The sequence below is a fragment of the Girardinichthys multiradiatus genome, chromosome 9 (genome assembly GCF_021462225.1).
Source record: "Girardinichthys multiradiatus isolate DD_20200921_A chromosome 9, DD_fGirMul_XY1, whole genome shotgun sequence".
In the NCBI taxonomy this organism is placed as follows: Eukaryota; Metazoa; Chordata; class Actinopteri; order Cyprinodontiformes; family Goodeidae; genus Girardinichthys; species Girardinichthys multiradiatus.
The window spans coordinates 21,845,676-21,868,648 of record NC_061802.1 but is presented as its reverse complement, the minus strand read 5'-3'; the positions used below and the strand labels follow the sequence as shown (position 1 = coordinate 21,868,648).

Genomic DNA, 22,973 nt, shown 5'->3' with positions numbered 1-22,973 from the left:
CACTTAACAAAGGCAGAAATATTCTCCTGGGGGTAAGTCTCCTCCTGTTAAGCTCTGTTTGCCCCTGCTCGCAGACAGCCTCAACATTGCTCAGGTTACAAATAGAGGTCAGCTGCGTGCGTCACTGAAGGAGTGTGAAAGCACCTTTAATGAATGAAGAACAGGGTGCACTGCAGAGAGGTGTGTGCGCCACCGTCGGCGTGTGCCAGCAGAACCGTATGGCACAGCGCCGCCTCTAGAGCGAAGGCCAGAGCAGAGGCCGCTGCTGCTGCTTCCTTTGCCCATATTTGGAAACTGTCCTTTGTGTGTGCATTCAATGAGTTGTCCTGGAAAAACATGCCATTGTGCCTGATGTGATGGAGCGAAGTCTGTTACTGTGATTCAACCATTACAGATCTAGAAATGTCCTTCCTTCCTTTCTTGCTCCCTTCCTTCTTTCCTTCCTCGCTTCCTTCCTCCCAATGGTTTCTACGTATTTTTAGTAGGAACAATGTGTAGAAACCGTTATAACATTATTATTGTTTTTTAAAGATAAACTTGTTTTCTTTGCCTTGTTTGAGGATTCATAAAGAAGGAGAAATGTCAGTAGTTTATAAAATAAAACAAAAATGTCTATTTTACTGAAAAACAAACCTAAATATATTCAAATAACGAAAACTAAATATGTGTTACCTTAAGGTTTTCCTGTATATGAAGCATATATCTCTTAATAACTCAAATATTTCAACACATTTGTTTTTTTTTTCTTCAGAAATAAATAATTTAATGGCAGTAAAACCAAATGACAGGTTGCCATTGTATTATACTATTATGTTTCTGCAATAAATAAGATGGATTTAATAAATAAGATGGACTTTAGAAGTTTTCTTACACATCATTGATTATAGAATGACTGTAATCTGTCTTTGCATTTTGACGGTCGATATTTTCTAGTTTTAATATCTTTACTGATAAATTATGAATCATTATAAATTGCAGTCATTGTAGCACTTTAAATCAAGGATTTTATGCTCCACACCTCAAAATTTATTCCATTAGTGCCACACTTGGGTTTTTGGCACATTTTATACAAGAGTTGATTCAGAAGAACACCTGGCCACTGCATGGCTTCTTATCATAAGCCCCACAATCAATGCTGGAGGCTTGTTGGCACTGATGAATGCAACAATTTGTGGAAAATTGTGGATTTCAGCTTCTGTGAGGTGAGGTTATCTGAGGGTTAGGGAACACGAGGCGTCGACAGAGGGTCCTTTAAAATAAATGCAGATAATGTGTGAAGTGTTTGGCTTGTCTGCGCATGCAGGAACTTTCTCCGTTTGCCCGTGTGGAAGCAGAACACAATAAAGCTGTGGTTGTCTGGGCTTGCTCAGGGGAATGCCCTCTCAGCCTCTCGCTCACTTTGTTTCCTTTCATCTCCTCCCCGTCGGCCTCCTTGGAGCAGCTTCCTTTACAGTGATTAGTGAGGGCTCAAGGAGAAGTGCTCCTCTGTTCGCCCCCGCTTCTTGAGTGACGTACGATCTTAAGGTGCTGTGGTTAACATCTTCCTGTGAGCAGGACAGATAGGAGTAGTGAGTTTTGAAGTTTACTCAGAGCTTTTAACCAGCCCATGTTTCTCTGTGTCTGTAAGGCAGCGCTGTCCAAACAGTTTGCAGCTTGGGCCAGAATCCCACACTGAGGAGTAGGGCTGCACAATACAATACCATAGCATTTGAATGTCATAATAATGATGACCTGCAATTAATAAACATGTAAACAGTGACAACGTCTTTCTGGTTTTGGTTCATAAACATCAACCCCAGATAATAAGTCGTTTATCCCACTACTGGAAATAAAACTAAAGTTACTGTTGCTATCTCAACAAGTTTTTATTACAAAAAGTTGCTTCTGGCTGTCATATGCTGTTTTGGCTTTAAAACAACTTTGTTGTACTTTCTTAATAACGTTTCTATCTTACCACCTCTTTACTTTTTAAAACATGTTTATGCTGCGTTGAACAACTAGTGTTACCAGATATATTACAGGCATTGAGCCTGAATGCAAGGTGCTTAAATCATTAGCGGCCATTTATTGCACTCCCAAGACGTTCCGCACGATTTGCATGTTACATAAAGCGATATATATGATAATAAATATGCTATGTATATTGTGCAGTTCTGCTGAAGAGCGTTGCTGTGAGCTTAGCCTCTTAGAATCAGGAATGTTGCGTTCACTTGTTGGAAAAAAGATTGGATTTTGTAAGTCATGATCGAAGGCGAGGATGCGGTAAAACAAAACGTTCTCAGATTCTGGTCACCAGCCGATGTCTTGGTGCAGCTCTATGAATATTGCACTCACCATTTCAGGAATCAGCACCGACCATCTCAAAGGGTTCAGGACTGACGTGTTGTAGCCAAACAGAACATTTTGCTTTAAGTGTGTTATCAAACCCCTACTAAGATGCTCAAACGAAGCATCATCTAAACGAGGAAATCAGAACGGACATTACAGAAGTAAAAGGGATTTGATGCAGGTTTCAACTGTTTATTCTAATACATCAAGACCTTCAATAACTCTTAGGGCAGGAGTTAAAACCCGATTGTTTTAGTGAGCCTTTGGACACATTAGTGCATCCATACTAAAGTAGACGACAACGGGCTGATCCATTGAACATTTAATAGTTTCTGCTTTTAAACTGTGTCCTTTTCACATTATTCTATTCTGTCTGCATCAGTCCTTCCTTCAAAGATACATCTGAACTAGTTAATACTTTGTTTTTCCTAACAGAAGAGGAAATCTCAAGGTTCCTTTTGTGAAATCTTACTACATTCATATAACATTACACTTTTACATGGCCTCTTTTGCAGCTCTCGCATCGGTTTAAAGCATGAACAAGTTTTTTTTTTTTTTTGCCATATTTGTTTGAGTTTTTAACCTTATTCTCCCCATGCTGCTTTTGTTTATACCAAATTAGGTTTGTAGCTATAAAAACATTTAAGCTTTTTCTTCTTTTTATCTTACTCTTCTTTCCATCATCAAAGCCCAGACTGGCCAGCTGCTGCCATTTACCAAAGACATAAGCTGCTTCTCTTTCCACCGTTTCCATCATCTTTCTTCCCCTTTATTCCCCAGACACTTCTTTCTTTCTCTCATCACCCAGCCCATCCATCCTGTGTCTGGTGTCGTGATCCAGGAACGTCTTTCTCTTTAAATAATACAGTATATTATAATAACACATGCACACTCATGTTAAAGCACTTGAGAAACAAAGAGACTGGGAGAAAAACTCAGAAGTAAAATGAGAAGGGTAAAGAAAATGTACTTCATCTGACGAGCTATTAATAGGTGATGATTAAAGTGGTGAAATTAGAATAAAACCATCCAAGAGATATTGAGGCTTTCTCTCCCCCTGCAGTGAGAAAGAGGAAGGTCAAGTGTGGGAAAGACAGAAAAACGATGGCGATCAGACAGGAAACTCATCCAGATTTCCGTTCGCATGTTCCCAGCACTTTCTAGTCACTGGGGGCCAGGTCCCACTGCTCCTCCTGTCACTGAAACACATGCGTACCGTAATACTTTATAGCAGGTTCTGTTCAAGATGAGATAAAAAAAAACATGCATGTTCTCTCATGTTCCACGAGACGTTTCTAAGCATCTAACCTTCCTATTGATTTGTGATTATCTGGTTTGTCACGGAGAGGTTTTTTCATGCTGGTCAGTTTTTGTGGCTTTTTTTTACCGGTTGGAATGACTGGACATGGAGTGGTAATAACCAGTCAGTTGAATTCGACTTTTCATCATGTTGGATTCTAACATTTATTAAATCTGCACAGTGGAGGAAAAAAACGACTTTTGAGCTGCTTTCTGTTGCTAATATCCCTATAATGCCTTTTAATAAAATTCACCAAATAGACATTGATTGGCTACAAAAAAAGCAAACCCATTTGTGGTGAGGCATTGATTTCAAAAAGACAGAAGTTTGATTTCTATTGAATAGCGACATTTCAACAAGGTCTTGGTGTTTTTTAAAGAGAGTGAGTTGGAACAATGGTTTGAGTGAAATAACCATGATTAGGATTATGTTTAACAATATATGATGGATCCTTACATAGACAGTACGACTGGGGCAGAATAACAAGACTTTAAAAATACAGTGAAAATAGGGCTGTGCAAAATCAGTTAAACATGTAATTTCATTTAGCTAAATATAGCGATACAGATTATTATTAAACTACAACTTTGGACAACTGTGAGTTTTTGGCTCTTAGCCAGTATGATAATTGTTGGGATTCAGTATATTGTCCAGCTCTAAATTACAGAAAACAACCAAAAAAATAAGTAGAACCCATAAAGTTTAATGTAGAACAAAGTGGTTACAATTTGTGCATTGAATGAGCTGTCGCCGTACCGAGGTTTAACGTTTTGCTAAATCTGTTCCTTGTTTTTGATTTTTAATTTATATTCACAGCATATTTTTATCAGGTAGCACCTTTTGATAAGACTGGTCCATTTTGCAAGTGAAACCCCTGCAATCTAATAAGTCCAACCCAAATGGATCCGGAAACCCATTTCTACTGGCTCTAATGAGTTTGGGTTTTGTTTACTGGTTTTATGGATGTGAAGGAGCATCTGACCAATAGAGCTGATCTGTTGTGTCCTTATAAAGTCATTTAAAAAAAGAGGATACAATAATAATAATTGTTATTAATAATAGATGTTCCTCATTCATAATAATGTAAACTGACGCATATCTGCTATTAAATATGTTAATCATTCAGGAATACTACAGTGGTCCATGGTGTTTACATGAAGACGAGTGATCCTCTGCATTGGTTGAATGTAGAGTTAAAAGTTGTTGTTCAGCCTATTTAGGCCTAAAGAACAAGAGAGACTTTTATAGACTACTTTTTTAAATTGCACAAACGGAAACATTATAAAATAAACACTAATAGCAAATTAGCATAAAATAAAAACAATGTCAGGGTCGTTGTTAATGCAGTTTTATTGAGGGGATTCGGTTGTGAATAGTCCCCACTGTGAAAGTGTCCATTTGCAACGTTTTGCAGAGAAGATATCATGGTTCCCCTCTGGTGGTGTAGCCAATTGATTAGTTGCCATCAGGCTAATGGTAAAGCACATGTCAATCCAGCAGCGGGGTCTGTGTTGCTGTGCAACTTTGCACTGAGACTAATGGTGTCACCACTGGCCTGGAACCATGCATGTGTTATCAAACACTAAGGGCCACCATCATGTGCTTGTTTTACAAAGATCACCAGTTAACTTTTTCAATACAGTTGTGAGAAGAACAAAGGAGTTTCTCTGAGTGGTAAAGAAAAGATCTCACTGTACACCAGAGTTTTCAACCTCACACTTTGGGTTCATAAGGTGGCTTGTTACCTGGCCTCACAGCAGCCTTCATCTGAGACCCAAAGGGACTCCTTCAGACTCCATACCTTCTGTAGTGCAGACTTTGAGTCATAGACTTTTTATACTGTACTTTCAATCACCTTCCATACATTAAACAAAAACAAAAAAAGAGTTTGTCTGAGTGTAGCCTACAGGTACATGTTTAATTTAAGGTACTTTCTTAAAATTAGGGGGAGTCTGGATGCACCTGGATCATGAAGTCTCAAAATGTTAAACCAAGCACTAAGGGTTTCTTTTAGTCTGGCCTTTGGGTGACCCCAGGCTCTGACCTATTCAGACCAACGTATCCCTCTCCCCATGTTGGGCTCCTGACTCCTGCATCTGTTTTCTAGATAAGACCCCTGAGTGCTGGGGCTGATTCATTGCTCTGCCACTGACATGGCAATCGAGCTGCTGACACACTCGCTTTCCCAGCATCCACCTTTCCTGTGTCTTGGTTTTTACAGCAACCATCCAGCTTTTGTGGCGAATCAAGCAACATGCTGAGGAAAAAGCTTTTCTGTTTGTTACATTATGAGGTCCAGTTTCAGAGGTAGAAATGGAGCGTTTAAACGTTTAACAGTTTATTGATGGATCATGACTGGTATGGACAAGAACCTGCTCCTTCACCTAACCATGGTGCCAACTATTACTTTCTTCTCAGGACACCAGAGCTGAATACTAAAGCAACTTTGGGTCCAGTCTTCAGCTACTGAAATCTTTCTCTCGCATCCTGTGTCCATCTTCAGTTAATGAGGATTAGCTTGCAGACCTCCCTCTTCTTTTTCCTCACGTCTTTTTCTTCTGTCCGTTCCCCTTCTTTTCTGCGTTGGTCACTTGTCCAGCAGGACTGCGCGGTCTAATTACAGGTCAATTAAATGTTTTTTGGCTCAGCACTCCTTCTGCCAACTCTTTGGCCGATGCAGGCATAGTGGCGCTACAGAGTGCCAGTGAATGAGATATCATTTCATGTGCAGATCAGCAACAGGGAAGGCCTTAAAGGAAAGGATTTGTGGAAAAGGCTTCCCACCTTTTTTCCACCCTCTGCAACCCACCCACACACACTCAAGCAACTCAAAGAAGGGGCCTCTGGGATTGAGGGTAGAGGATTATGGGAATATTCATGACCAGATAAAGGGCTGAGCATTTGAATGACTGTGTTTGGGGACTCATCTCTTAGGTAAACAAGAGCCTAAATGGAGTCTTAAACCGCTACTCCCTTTTTGCACAGTGAGAAATAGGCAGCATTGACTCTGACCACTGTTTTTTGTTTCATTTCCACAGGATGGTGAAAAGAAAGCCCTGTCATGGCCTCCTCTTTATCACGCTGTGGTCTTTTGGTTGCAAACAGATGTTGCTGGAAGAAATAAATATCAGTCTCTCACAGTTTTTATTCCCAGAATATTGGCCTCTGTGAAAGAAGCTCTTCATGCTCTGCAGCAGCCTCCTGGGTTCCTGAGAGCTGCTGGGTGCTTCTTGCTGTAAGGGAATGGTTGTTGCATCTCTGATTTAGGACATTTTCAGCATTTTTATTAAATTAATAAATACATGCCTGCATAAAAAATATAAGAAAAGAAGCGGAATGACGATACATAAAGAAGTTGGACTAAGAAAAGATTGTTTGTAGCTTTGATTTCAAAGAATAATAATGATCATAAAAACAACAACAATAATAATAAGGCCCTTTGATCTGACACAGGTACATCCTTCATACCATGACTGGAGTTAGGTTAGTGACTTTTTCAGTCAGGCTAGTGGTTGAAATAGGCATAAAGTGATAATGTCTTTCTGTCTTTAGTATTCCCAACAGACCCTTATCAGCCTGAACCATAGCGCACAAAGTTTTCTGGTCTCTGATTTTTGCGTCCACCCAGAAGAATGTTGCTGTTGCTGTGATCTGGTAGCACTTTGGTTGGTGTGTTCATCGATCGGTAAAACATCCGATTTTTGAGTTACTGACCAGCACGATTTTGAACTGATCTAACAATTGGCCGATTGTGGTCACCAGCTGAAACACTACCAAGGGGATGGGAGAAGGTTAATTAAATTGAGGTTTACTTGCATGACAGTGCAGGATCGGATCAGTGAGACACCTTGAGTTTCCTCAAAGGTCCCCCCTTGTAACTTTTTACAGCCTATCTAGGATGTAGTTTTCTTGCTTTTTAACCCAATGTCTAAACAAACTCAGGGCCTACAGCTGACCTCCAGATTTGTGTCCTCCATTGGAAGGATCATTCATGGCTGAACAGTTTCGAGCGTACCATATCTGACATCTAAGTAGAGCCACTTCATCAACATCCACATCTAAACCCACTAAGAAACTTTGAAGCCTGATCCAGGGGATTTCCCATGTTCTCATGATTTGACAGTCAGTACCCTCCCTCCCTCACCCCTCCCTCCCTCTTCATACCTCACAGCTATTTTCCTCAGGTAACCAGATGTCTATAATCCTGTTCTTGTCGGCCCTGGATTCAGTCATATTGCCGAGTGGTCAGGACACGTCGCCTAATCTGTTTTCTGCATTGAGCCGGGCCCTGCGGTGTCCTGCTTGTTGCAGTGGTGTACAACAGGTTTATGTTTCATTCAGCTGCACACCTGCTGCTGTGACTTGTTGGCGTTTCCCCTCCACGGGCCCCTTTAATGCCTCCATAAGGTGTAGTAATCCCCTCCTTACACCCTGCCATTTTGTCTTAGTGTGTTAACAGAGTATCAAAGGCTGGGAATTTTTTTTCTGCCACCTGCCAGTGGGGAACATGTTGGAGGGTGAAAGGAGGTGGAAGTGGCATGACTGTACAGCTCTTACAGGTTTCTGAGACATTTGAGTTCACAGCCAGTCTTTCTGACTGGGTTTGGACTGGTTCTCACTACTTTTTCATGTGTTCTCCATCATGTCTGTTGTTCTTATGCCAGTTTCTTAGGGGGTGGCTTTATCTCTCCAAACATCCATCCATCAAGAAAATGATACCTTAGCAGCAGTGTGCCCCCCCCACCCCATGAGTATATTTGGTTTCCCTCTGAAGAACACTGGGTTAAATACATGCTTTGGGCACTAGTGCTCTGAGGTCCAAACCATAGTGATTTATGTTCCTGACAGTTACTTAAAGCAGTGTTTCCAGCAGGAAAACCATCGGCAGTAGCTCTCATGTGTATCTCATGCTTCTGATTGATCAAGATGGAGCAGTGCTGGTTTGCTCTTCAAAGCCAGTGTTTGAGTTTGTGCTTGGATGAGATATAGACAGATTAGTGAGGGTGACGGGGAAACCGGAGAGTCAGCCAGACCCTGGAGGTACAGCTGGCATTGCAAGCTATGGCTTCCTTTTTTCTTCTTCTTTCAACGTTGGCCCACAGATTTCCTTCAGCCACTGTTTAATCAGTGATTAAGACCGCTTTAGACGCTCGCTCATCTCGTGTGATGCTATTTGTTTGGTGAAAGGATTGCTTGTATTATACTCTATGGGTAATGGTAGTCATATTGGAAAAAGTGTGTGTTTTTTTCTAGTGGACAACCCTCCCTCTCTTTTTCCCTCTGAGATGATGTTGAGGTGTCTCCTTCCGTCCATTAGCAATGATGCCCAGGAGGTACATGCTATTAAAAGGAGAGTGTGAGAGCTTTGATGTGGGTTCATAAGTCTTCATCATCAAACGTGTAAAGGAGGTCTGCCTTGAGGTTTGGCTGTCAGTGTCACAGAGAGCTATTTGCTCTTTTTGTGGAAAAAACAGGGGATTTTTTTTATCTGGAGTTAAATGTCAAAGGAAACAATCCTGGTTTTAGGTATTTTATATTAGGAGAAACTCATAACTAAACATCCTGCATGTAATACAGGTATTATATATTTACTCATAAATCAATTATAAATGAAAACTCAATGAATAAATCTGTTTTCACAGTTAATGAATGCTTTTGTTGGTAAAGGTTTTCAAGTCTTTCCATATGTTGTTTTTGTCTTCAACAAAGAAACCGAAATGAAAGAAAATAAATTTTATTTCAATTTGTGTGTACTTTATTTATGAGACCTCAAATTAGAGTTGTAGGTTTGTGCCAAATGAGAGTTGTTTGCTAGTTTATATCTTCAAATTCACTCTGTCCTGACCTTTGCAGAGAAAGTCCGTGAGATCCAGGAGAAACTTGAAGCTTTCATAGAAGCTCTTCACAAGGAAAAGTAACAGATCCAGGTATTTCTCTCTAGGATGAAACTTTTCAAGTGATGTAAAGTGTCAGGAATGTTGTTTGTGTTTGTTTTCTGATGACCTTTTCTCTTCTGTCATTAGATTATTGCACTGAACAAAGACAACTCATCTGTAACTGACCACCATCGCCCCCTCTCTGGCTCGATCTCAACACCCTCCTGCTTTTCCCATCAGTGATTCGTGGAAAGTGATGAGCGATGGACATGAACAGAAGAAAACAATGGAGGAACCTTTCCCTGTCATTTACCTTAATTTCTATTCCCTGTGGCTCTTTGACACCAGAGAACAACAACAATCCAAACACACAGAGATTGAAGGAGAAATCCAAAGCGAAGCATCACTTGTTCCCCATAATTGGAGGATTGTATGCATTTAGTGTCCCCTGTTTGATTTTTTTGGTTGACCTGTCTCAGCTGGTGCTCCATTTACCTTCTGAAATATTGAATAGTTGCACTTAGGATCTTCAGCACTTGATTAAAACTTAAACCCGGCTGAATGTTCAGCTCTCCACCCACCACGCCCTAACAGATGAGTGTCAGCTCTGATGGAGTTGGATTGAATTTCATTCAGTTTATTCCCTCTCATAACTGACTTTATTAAACTAATCGGTCTCACGCAACCTAAAGTACATAAACTTCTCAAGCTGATGTTGTCTTATGTTCTTTCATTTCATACATGTCCCAAATGTATCTGTCATTTGATATAACAGGTTTTGGAACGCTAAATTGAATAAACAAATGATCAATTCTGTTTTAAAAAGTAAAATATTTGTCATTAAGGTTTTAAAAACATCCAATCAGCCCCTCTGCAGGTAAATCTGATTTGATTTTTAGCCAGCCTCAGTGTAGTTAGTTTTCTGCTTTTGGGCCCAGTTAGAAGTGCTGATCCTGTACACATGGGTTAGGTTTTCTTCCAGATGTTCTTTTCAGATTGCACCAGGTTTCTCACCTTTTGTCAGCAATGTTCAGTCGGTGTAGATGTATGCAGCACAGACGCTGTTGTACTCAAACTTACCTCTGTGTTTCTATGGTTTCTGAGATGACAAAATGATGGAAACTAACTTCACTTCTTCAAAGTCAAGTAAAGAAGCAACTTTTCACCATTTTCATCATTTCTTTCCTTCCAGTCACTGTTCAGGGCTCACTGTTCCCACTCCCTAACCTTTCTGTCATCTCTTTTTGCATCTTCTTCATTTGGACAGTTAAGATGCTTCACATCACCGACATCTTGCTCCCTTCTTTCTATATCTGCGAGGATCGGTGAGAGTACGTTACCCATATTCCTTCATTTATTCATTCAGATGTTCATATGGGTTCGTGTACATAAATAAGCAGACTGTGCGTTGGCAGTCAGCGAGCTACAGCACAAGGATCCAGAGTAAGAAAACTAGGAAGCTGGTCCTAAAACATGTTTTATGTTGTAGAAAGTAACGTGTGCATGGTGTACCCCCTACAGATGTGCTTTATTTATTTAATTTGTGTTTAAATGACAATAAAATGGACTTCAATAAATAAAATTTTTTTTTATGTTGTCAGTTCTTTTTATTGTCACTTTATACAGCGGCAATGAAAGCCGATCTGTCTTTACGTTTTAACGGCTTGGTTTTAGTCAAATGTTTGCTCATCTACCACCGTCCAACTTGTAAGATGAAAAGTAAGTTTTTTTTATTTTGAAATGTCTCTAAAACATTCCCCAATTTAAACTTAAATTGCCAATGGTTAATGTCAGCAATAATCTAGGATAAGTTAACAAATACCTGTCAACTATTAAAACTAGGAACATGTTTCTTTGTTAATACCTTCATCATCCTCTTCTGTACTTTTTGTGGTATTTCTAGGTTGTCTTTATACTCCAGACGCTGTGTTTTTAAACTAGATTTGTGAAAGAAAGGGATGCAGGTACAGGTCCTTCACCTGCATTGATTAACAATGTGTAAAACACGTTAAAATCTTGTTTTATTGAAGTATTAAAAAAACAAATTTGAGAAAACTCAAATCTTTAATTTAAGCACATTTATACAGTCTTAAGAACTAATTGCTTTTACCTTTAGCGCGGTTGCCTGCATTGTTGGAGCCTCTGCTGATTGGACCACACAGAGCGGAATCACTTCTGTACATCCTCTAGATTGTAACGGGTCCTCTCTTCTGCTCTCTTCAGTTCAGCCGACAGGGTTCTAAAAGATTTAGATCTGAGGACTGAGGTCTTTTGTGCTTGCTGAGCCCCTTCCAATTTGATTCAGCCATTTGTTTTGAATTATCCTGCTGAAAAACTTGGTTTATTTTCAGTAGTCTGACAGACGCCACCAGGATTGAATACACATCCTGATCTAGTTGTTGGAGAAACCTTTTGGTGATGTAATAATTAATGATGCATTAATAACATATAAGTACTTCTTAATTGAACAAGTTATGCTCGTTTCTGGCCACTTGATGGCAACAAAATTCTTTCAGTACAATCCTCCGTGTGTGTCAAATATGCATCAACAAGCATAACGGTTGCATTTAGACTGGAAGCAGTTTGAGATGATTTCATGACACTACTTTATCTCATGCTACACGCTAAAAGATATACTCCATATGTGGAACTCTTCCACTTCCTGATGAATTCAGCCAATGTTTATTTATATGACCACAGACATGTGGGTTGACAGCAGTTTTACCTTTTCAAAATATTAAAGCTTTATGTAACTGAAACATGATACTGATTGGACATCAAGTTAAACAGACACAGAGAATCTTCTTTGATGTGTTGTTTTGCTTTCAGCCCTGCAGTCCAGAGCTCTTCATGACCGATAGGATGCTGTTATCCTCAAGCTTCAGCTGCAGGATGCAGTGACCTGTGTGCTGATGAGCTGAGGCCTCCGCTCCAGGTCTGGGTAAAACCCTCCCAGTAGTTAAGTCTGCAGGGTGTTATCTGGTCCCAGAGCAGGCTAAAGGCACGCTGCAGCCTGAGGCACGCAGCTGAGGGTCTGACTGATTAATAAGTCGGGGGTCCAGAGGTCCTATACTCCCGGGCATCATCTCTGTTTTCACAAGAGCCTGGCTGTTACTGCAGCTCCACATTACTCAGAGGGGCTTCACAAGCCTCAACTTCATCACCTGGGGCTTTAACCATGAAGAAAGTTGCTTCTTATCAATTTTTTTCATTCTGTGGTGCTATTATATCTCCCTGTTTTCTCAGAAACAGCCTATTGACTTCTCTAGCAGAAATGAAAAGAAAGGGGAAAAAGTCAACCTCCAGCAAAGGGCCTTTGTGCAATCAGATAGCCACACTCTGTGTGGAGGGAGGCCAGCCTGGATGCACTATAAGCCATTAGCATCTGCAAAGGCCGTCACGTTGACTAATAGCCAGCTTCACAACAGCACAGTGGTTCAGTTTGTGTTTTCCGTCAATCCCCTTTATTCTGGCTGCACAAAAGCAGTAGAGCCGGACCTGTCAAATGTGCCACAACAGCGGATGCACACAAAGCGGCATTTCTAGTCTTTCAGAAGGAAAAGAAAGGCCTTATTTTGCTGCTTCATTTTATTTAATCCCCTCCACCTAATCATACATACAGAGAATCTTTTGGCAGGAGGCAGTGGCAACTCTGTAGAGGACGGTAACTTTGAATACGCCTTGGAAAAGAGGCAATAAGTTGCAGGGTTGGGCGTTTTCTGGCAACAGAGGCGGTGTTAGCATTTGTTTGCCTCCTTGTCCGTGTCAAAGGCTTTGTTGTTCTACTCTGTTAACATCCTGATGGTTGACATCACAGCAGAGGCAGAAACTGAGGCGACCAGATAAATGTATGCGGCCACTATCAGATCAGATCTCATTAAGCACCAAAAACATCCTCTAGTGTCCAACAAAAGGTGAAAGATTGCCAAGATAATTTCATATAACTAAGGCAAGCTGGGTTTTCAATAAATCTTAGTCAACAAGAAGAAAATAGGATATTTTTTTAAAAGTGTTGAAAACGTACCCACATCATCTTGGATATTTTAAAAAATTGAAATGTAATTGTTTTTAGGTTAACAAAGCTGACTTATATTGCTCTATAAACTTATTTTTAATGACTGTTGAAAACAGTATTTGATAATTAGCTTAATACGTTTCATTGCTGGTATAATACCACAGGATGCATGTACTGTATAAATTAAATACGACTGGTTACTTGCATTCACTTTTGAGAACCCCATTACTACATAAAACTATCTGAATCAATAAGCGTTTTGTAGGAATACGTCCTTTTTGTTTATTTTGTTTATATTTTATCTTTACATAAATGTAAAAATACGAAGCTAACTCACCTAAAAAGTTAATCAATAATCCTTAACACTATAAAATAATCTCTCTTCTGATTGGCCACTTTAATTGCTTATTGTCCAATTATGTTGAAGTGTAAACAAAGAGCCAAGCATCAGTTACTTCTTTATTTGCATCAAATAAACAGTAACTCACAGCAGATCCACAAGGAGATAAACAAAAATGTGCAAATGAGATAAGTGAAAAAGTATTTGCCCCCTTACATATTTTAATATTTTTGCTATTTTGTCACACATTTTCTGAATATCAGAGATACATGAACATGATCAACACAACCTGAGTAAATACAAAAAGAATTATGTTTCATCTGATGGTAATTTTATTTACTAAGGAATAAAAACTATCCAAACCAACCTGGCTCTATGTTGAAAGTAAAACTGTCTCCAATAGTTTTCAGAGGAGAAACAACCTTTTTAGCACAGCATCTCAATTGGATAAAGGTCCAGACTTTGATTAGACCATCTTAAACCTTCATTTTGTTTTTTGAGCCATTAGGAGGTGGGTTTGCTGGTGTGAAATGGATTATTGTCCTGCAGTATACCAGATTAACTGATAGTCCAACATTTTCGTTTGGGATTTTCTGGTTCAGTCAATTACGGGAAGTTGTCCAGATCCTGAAGAGCCAGCCCCAGACCATCCATGTCCATATGAATAAATTTGTTATTTTTATTCCGTGTGTAACAGGACACACACAACCAAAAAAAGTTCCACTTTTGTTTTATCAGCCCATAGAACATTATCCCCAACGTATTGGGGATCATCAGAACTGTCCCTCTTCTCATTGAATTATAAACACTGACCTTAACTGAGGCAGGTGGCATCTACAGAACTTTAGATGTTCTTGGTTCTTCATGATGCTTGCTTCTGGAGATTTTAGCGTACTTCTTATTGTCAGACTGGTCCTATTTAAGTGTTTCTTTATTCTACAGGTCAGTCAGTAATCTGACCGGGTTGTGAACGGTGAAACTGAACTAAGGAAAGTTAAATTATTATCAGATAATTTATAATTTAACAGGGAGGCAATCATATTTTGACAAAGGGTCAGGTTGGTTTGGATGGCTTTTCTCACTTAATAAATGAATTCATAACTTGAAATCTGCAGCTTACTCCGGCTATCTTTGTCTGATATTGAATTCTGTTTGATGATAATTTAGAAAACATTTAAAATTTAACAAAAGCAGAAGGGATCTGTAAGGGGGAAGATGCTTTTTCACGCCACTGTAGATGTTTGCTTTGTATCTTCTGTCAGATGCTCACAAACGGTGAAAAAAGTGAATCCTGAACACAAATCGTCTCTAAACTTAAACATTATCTTCCAACAAAAGACAAAACTGAATTGTGAACTGTAAATTGTTCAATAAGTTGCATAGATTTATATGTCTCTGCTTTTATAGTAAAATATTATAAGACTTGATTACAGAATAATTTTAACCCAAATTTGTGTCAAAATTGCAGCACCAGAACATTTCAGCCAAACCTTTAAATGGTTTGATTAATTAACATGCCACTCTGAACCAGTTTTACAATTGTTGCTTTTATTTAAATAAAAAAAAGAATGCATCTTTAATGTCTAAATGCAATATAAACTGTAAAGACTGATTTCACCCATGAGAGTCACTTACCAGCACTTTTGTCTCCAAGTGCTGATAAATACAGTGGATGTAAATCCAACACTTTATGTCCCAGGAGACAACGTGCCGCTGTTGAGTCACTTCTGCTGAATGTTATCAGAGACTTGTTAAAGCAACAGGCTTCCTTCTCCGATTCAGCCGACAAAACATTGTACTGTCCCCAGGGCCCGATGCTTTCTGCCCAGCAGAGAATAGCTTCACAATTGGTCTTTGTGCTCATTATGTTGGAGCCATCTTCCCATTGCGCTGTGGGGTCCATTCCAATGGTGAACTGGGCCCGTGGGGATTTTGGCAGAGTCACAGAGGTCAGTGACCTTCCCTGTCCCACACATACATTCATACAGACCCCTGTTTCTTACTCTGTGAAACCTATAAATTATCGCAGCGCCTAAAGTTTAGGAGCTGAAGGAGGCTAAAGCGTGTGAATCCTGTGGTGGTCCTGTATCTCCATGAGTGTGTTGTGTGTGGCTCGTTCTCACCATTCACGGCTGACATCCAGCCATAAAGTGACCTCATCGTCCCGCTTCGCCGTAGCTCAGGACGTCATCCGTGAATCAGGCCATTGTGGAGCCAAACAGACCGTCGAAGGCAAATCCCTGAAGGATGAGTTGTGTTTTTCTACCTCGTTCAGACACAGCATCACATCTATAGCAGAAAGGGGAAAAACGAAATATATTTTAACCACTGTTTAATTATCATCTATTTGATTCCATTTTTTCAGGAGTTTTTTCAATAAAATTTAGCAGCCGGTCATAATGTTTTGATTTATCGAACACCCGAGTCTTTGGAAAAGTGAAAAATTGCAACTGCATTGCATCAACAACAACCGAAGAGGACTGTTTGATTCCAGCAGGTTTTATGATGTGGAGTTCTGGAAGATAAACAGAAATTTTCTTTGGATCACAGATCTGGACTACAGAAGCTTGGCTTAAGTTTGTGATTCCTACCTGAGAAAGCCATCCTGTTACATACAGGATACAGAGTTTGGCTACACTTAACTAGAAACTTACCAACACTAGACTAGTCTAACAGCCTTGAGCAAGGGGAGCATAAATCAGAGAATCAGGCAGGAAGCCCATGGTTACTTTGGAGGAGCTACAGAAATCCAAAGCTCAGGTGTGTGGACCTACTAACAGGACAACAAAAATCTGGCCTTTATGGAGGAGTGGCAAGAAAGCTGTAATATTTTTTATGAGCTATGATCATTTTTTTTTGTGAATGCCTAGAATTTATTGAATAATGAGACATAATTCATCTGCAAACTACTGATGACCTGAAAAGCATTGAAAAAAACACTGTAAAAAAAAAAGCAAAAACAAATTCAGTTTACATTTTGTAATCAACCTTTTTAAGTTAATAATATATATGGTTTTTTCACCCGTTGGAAAAGCAGGCATGGATTCCTAGCAAAAGGAAAAAAAAACATCTTAACTACGTCGTAAGATTTGACACGAATAAGCATCTAAATTTTAAAATAGTGATAGTTTGATATTAAGTGATTAAGTGATAATTTGTCGCAAGCAGGCAAAAAGTATGATTGAATGATCTGCTTCTGAATGGAGCTATATACAAAGTCACCCTGAAATAAAAAACAATCGTCTCACAAACTGTGAATCAAGTGGAGAGAGGGATGTGGAGCTTTTTGCACCAGAAGCGGCTCTGAGCCTGCATGGACTTAGTGGGATTATGTGATCCCTCATGGCAACCAAAGAGGCCAGCAGGTGAGGTCTGGCCTCAGCTGCCTTCAGCCTTTAGGTAAACAGAGAGGAGGTTTGCCAGATCCTGGCTGTGTTGCCGGGCTGAAATTGTATCTGTCCACAGCACTCACGTCAGTCAGGCTGAGCTTCCTCCTCTCATGGCAATGCGCACAGAGGGGGCTGCACTTGTTGCCGGATTGGTGGGACTCTGAGGACCCAGCTTTCATCGTCTAAGTGCCACACTGAGGCCAGACGAAAAACAGTCGGGCGACATTACTTGACTGCCCATCAATAGTATCTTAGCAGGCACTAAACCTAGAGTAAACATGCAACGGGGCTGAGTGTGAATGTTTCAGGCGAGGCTCTGTTATCGGTGAAAAGAAGAGCAGAAATGACAACACATTTGGGAAAGTGATGAAGCTTTTGTCTCCTTTCAGGAAGTCCCGATCTTATTTTCTCTCAGCTTATGCCTTTAATTAGATCTGCATCTCCAAACATGCCTGTTTTACATGTGTTCCGTGAGTTACAGAGTAAAACAGGCTTATGTTACATGAATGGCTCGGTGTCTTTTCCCAGAACATTTGGACTTCAACCTGCCTGGCATCACACCAGATTAAGACAAGAGAATTGCCATGTAACATGGACACTGCTTTCAGGAATTCTCACACTTCTGTTTGACACACAAATAAATGCTCTTGAGACTGTTTTTTCACATGACCTTTAAAAGAATGAGCTGGAAATAAAATCTGAGAGTTAGCAAGATGTTGAGCTGAATGATTCACAGAATGGAGAAAGAGAGACATTTTATTATGCATCTTGTCCTGATTTTTATGAAACACGTTTTTATTAATTTTGTTTTGTACAGTACCTTGCAAAAGTATTCATACAACATGAAGTTTTCCAAGTTTTGTCACATTTGTTGTGCAAAATATTCCTTTTTCCTAAAGCTTAAGTTGCTTTAGGAAACAGCACTGAAATAATTTTTTCCATCCTGAATTATAAAGGCATGCTAAAGTATATCCTTCAAAAGGGTTATAATATTATAAGTATAATAAACATTTGAATATCATTATTAAAATTTAGAACTATAAAACCTAGCATATTATTTATGATATTAATTAAAATATTACTTGTTATAATATAACCAAACAATGTTATAATTCCCTTAATGAATCCTTTTCAAAAGGTAGTTAGAAAATTATAATTTAGTAGAAAATTGTATATTGGACTCACTGATTGGACTAATTTACTTATTATGCCAATGCATCCTCTGGTGGATTGGAAAGTTTAAATATCGCTCTATATCTAGCGTAAGCATTGCACATGCTCTGAGCAGTCTATTGAATTGTGTCTTATCTGTATTTTTGTTTTCTTGCTCTTTAAATCATAGACTATTTATATTAATACAATAAAATAGAAAAATAAACTAAAAAAATGCCCCGTCCGAAGTATTTCTTTTAGTGCATGCGCATAGGATGCATGCATAAGGCGTGTGGAGGAAGAGCACTGCTCGGCTCATTTTTTTATACATGTATGACATCATGAAGATTCCAGCTGTGAGGAAATCCTCCTTCCTGGGAGCTGCTATGAATATGGGTTAACACTCTGCATTCTGGGATTCTGAGTTTTTAGCAGTCTCTTTTGTTTCTTTGTGTAGATTTCAGTCATTGTTCTCCATCTATGGCTGGGTCCAACACATCACAACCACAAATGTTTATTTATTTTGTTCCACACTGCAAAGAAGGAAAATGAGACATAGTTTTAATTTTTTTTACAAAGAAAAAAAACAAAAACAAAAACAAATCTGGCATTGATTTGTATTCAGCTCCCTTTACCCTGATGACCCTAACTAAAATCCAGCGCAAACTCCTGCCTTCAGAAGTCACCTGATTAGTAAATACAGCCCATCTTTGCGTAACTCAGTCTAACAGTATGAATACAAAAATCAACATCCTAAGCTTAGAGGATTTCCCAGAGCCCTGATTGGTCTATAATCTGAAATCATCTGAGTATGGCACAGGTGCAAATATAATAAAAGATGGTGGCCCATAATTTGCAAGAAGAAAGGCAGAAGTCTTAAATTAACATTTCCACATCCATATAGGGGACAGAGCAAACATGTGGGAGAAGGTGCTCTGGACAGATGGGTTCAAATTTTAGTTTTCTTGGCCTACGTGCAAAACGTTGTGTTAAAAAACACTGAAACTACACATGCTTTTAAACAAACCATCCCCACTGTCACATATGGTGGTGGCAGCATCATGCTGTGGGGATGCTGTAAATGGACATTTTGGTCAGGACAGGATTTTTTAGGTTACATATGAAATGCTGCGCGTGGAGAAAAACTAACACTCCATATTCCTGGAAACACACTATCCTCATCATCAAATAAGGTGGAGGCAGCATCATGCTGTGGAGGTGATTGCAGTGAAATGTGGTTATAAAAAGTATTGACTCTCGGGGTGGGGGCTGAATAAATATGCAGATCACACTTATCAGTTTTTTTTTTTTTTTGCCAGATCCCTTTTGGAAGATAGATTTTTAATCTCAGCGAGGCTTTACTTGGTTAATCAAAACTCATAAATTAAGAGTAAAAAAAAAATGAAACTGTGTCTTATTTTTCTTCCACTTAACTGTGCGCTGCTTTGTCCTACCAGATCACATGCAATCCCAATAAAGTACGCTGACGTTTGTGAATACAAAGTAATAAAATGTGAAAAAGTTAAGGGGAATGAATACTTTTGTAAGGTACTACAAAATATTAGCATATTGTGATAAAGTTCATTATTTTCCATAATGTCATGATGAAAATTTAACATTCATATATTTTAGATTCATTGCACACTAACTGAAATATTTCAGGTCTTTTATTGTCTTAATACGGATGATTTTGGCATACAGCTCATGAAAACCCAAAATTCCTATCTCACAAAATTAGCATATCATTAAAAGGGTCTCTAAACGAGCTATGAACCTAATCATCTGAATCAACGAGTTAACTCTAAACACCTGCAAAAGATTCCTGAGGCCTTTAAAACTCCCAGCCTGGTTCATCACTCAAAACCCCAATCATGGGTAAGACTGCCGACCTGACTGCTGTCCAGAAGGCCACTATTGACACCCTCAAGCAAGAGGGTAAGACACAGAAAGAAATTTCTGAACGAATAGGCTGTTCCCAGAGTGCTGTATCAAGGCACCTCAGTGGGAAGTCTGTGGGAAGGAAAAAGTGTGGCAGAAAACGCTGCACAACGAGAAGAGGTGACCGGACCCTGAGGAAGTTTGTGGAGAAGGGCCAATTCCAGACCTTGGGGGACCTGCGGAAGCAGTGGACTGAGTCTGGAGTAGAAACATCCAGAGCCACCGTGCACAGGCGTGTGCAGGAAATGGGCTACAGGTGCCGCATTCCCCAGGTCAAGCCACTTTTGAACCAGAAACAGCGGCAGAAGCGCCTGACCTGGGCTACAGAGAAGCAGCATTGGACTGTTTCTCAGTGGTCCAAAGTATTTTTTTTGGATGAAAGCAAATTCTGCATGTCATTCGGAAATCAAGGTGCCAGAGTCTGGAGGAAGATTGTGGAGAAGGAAATGCCAAAATGCCAGAAGTCCAGTGTCAAGTACCCACAGTCAGTGATGGTCTGGGGTGCCGTGTCAGCTGCTGGTGTTGGTCCACTGTGTTTTATCAAGGGCAGGGTCAATGCAGCTAGCTATCAGGAGATTTTGGAGCACTTCATGCTTCCATCTGCTGAAAAGCTTTATGGAGATGAAGATTTCATTTTTCAGCACGACCTGGCACCTGCTCACAGTGCCAAAACCACTGGTAAATGGTTTACTGACCATGGTATCACTGTGCTCAATTGGCCTGCCAACTCTCCTGACCTGAACCCCATAGAGAATCTGTGGGATATTGTGAAGAGAACGTTGAGAGACTCAAGACCCAACACTCTGGATGAGCTAAAGGCCGCTATCGAAGCATCCTGGGCCTCCATAAGACCTCAGCAGTGCCACAGGCTGATTGCCTCCATGCCACGCCGCATAGAAGCAGTCATTTCTGCAAAAGGATTCCCGACCAAGTATTGAGTGCATAACTGTACATGATTTGAAGGTTGACGTTTTTTGTATTAAAAACACTTTTCTTTTATTGGTCGGATGAAATATGCTAATTTTGTGAGATAGGAATTTTGGGTTTTCATGAGCTGTATGCCACAATCATCCGTATTAAGACAATAAAAGACCTGAAATATTTCAGTTAGTGTGCAATGAATCTAAAATATATGAATGTTAAATTTTCATCATGACATTATGGAAAATAATGAACTTTATCACAATATGCTAATATTTTGAGAAGGACCTGTATATACTAATAACTGTTGCATAGTGGATTTAAAACTGAACTTTCCTGATGATATCCCCCTTAAGGTCATCTCAATGCAGCCTCTGCTGCAGTCTCCGTGTTTATTCACCTGCTGGTCAGTTGTGTCTGACCTGAAAGGCCACCGTTTCGGCAAACCGACCTCCTGACCTCATGCAGCCTCCACACGCCTACTCTCTAGACCAACAAATATTGAACTAGTCAGTCAAGTCTTCTCCGCTGCCCACTGAGTGTTTGACTGTTGCCGGAGAGCAGCTTTGCCGCCACTGTGCATCATCAAGCTGGGGCAGGTCCCTCATAATATCCATATCAGAGTTAAACCACGTACTGCAATTTAAATCTAAATGAATTTTAAAACTTGCATTTTTTGTTTTTGTTGTTGTTAACTGAAGTACCCATGTGGTTATAATATTTTACACTCTGTGAAACACAAAACCTGTATATACCTTTAGTTTAGTTTTTGTCAATCTCAATTTGAAGGTTTTAAACATATTTATTTAGTTATGTTTTAGAGCATAGATGCCTTTACAAACAGTCTACAATTAGGCCATTATGAGTTATGTGGATTATGCAAGGCATAATACTATATAATCCCCTCAAAAATATTTTCCCCAAGAATGTCCTCCACCTTTTCAGGTGGTAGTAGAGTTATGTTGTGTATTCGGATGTTTTTAGATTTGATTAACAGCTTCCTTGTACTAGCTTGGGGCTTGGTCCTACAGCTGAGAAGAACAGTGGGACGTGGATTATGAGCTCACAACTTCTATAAAGATTTCTATTACAAATAATAGAAACCTGATGCTCCACAGTACAGCATATTAACAAAAGAGATCAGTGTGGGTTTTGTTGTGAGGTAAACAGATATTTTCCGGCTTGAATTGTTAACCGTTGCTACTACCTTGAAAGCCAAAGAAGACAGAAGCACCAACATTTGTTAAGCTGTTGATTATCTGCTCTGTGTCAACTCTTGTTCTGTGTGTGAACTACTCTTAATGTTTGAGGAAAATCATTTTTAAGATATGCCATAAGTTTATGAGTCTGAAACTATTTTGAGATGATGCTTTTAGAAACAATCTGTTTATCCTGCAAGATTAGTAAAGATGGTGTTACTGCAGAGATTACTGAGCTTTATAGTGTTGTACATCTTAGATGTTTTTCATGTATTCATTCAAGGCTAAGATGCTTACACGTGCACCATATTTAGTTACAGAGTACCACAGGGTTTGGAGCTTAGGCCACTTTTCTTTACTATATATAAGCTTCCACTTAATAAAAATATTAGCAAGCATAGGATGAGTGACCTACGTTATACTGATCATTTTCAGCTATATTTATCCATAACTTGATGAATCCAGTCAGTTAATTAGTCTTCAGGCATGCCATTTAAGTTTGTAAAACTTATTTT

General features: G+C 39.5%; 1 protein-coding gene across 3 annotated transcripts in view; it reads left to right on the top strand.

The window, feature by feature from the left end:
• opa1 (OPA1 mitochondrial dynamin like GTPase) overlaps positions 1–11,096 on the top strand; it is a 40,317-nt gene extending 29,221 nt beyond the window's left edge. For all 3 annotated transcript variants that reach the window (XM_047374985.1, XM_047374984.1, XM_047374983.1), the window contains 2 exons: positions 9,482–9,555; positions 9,652–11,096. In XM_047374985.1, the coding sequence (XP_047230941.1) occupies positions 9,482–9,546 (65 nt within the window). In that variant the 3' untranslated portion in view covers positions 9,547–9,555; positions 9,652–11,096. The remainder of the gene's footprint in view (positions 1–9,481; positions 9,556–9,651) is intronic.
• Positions 11,097–22,973: the final 11,877 nt, after the last annotated feature.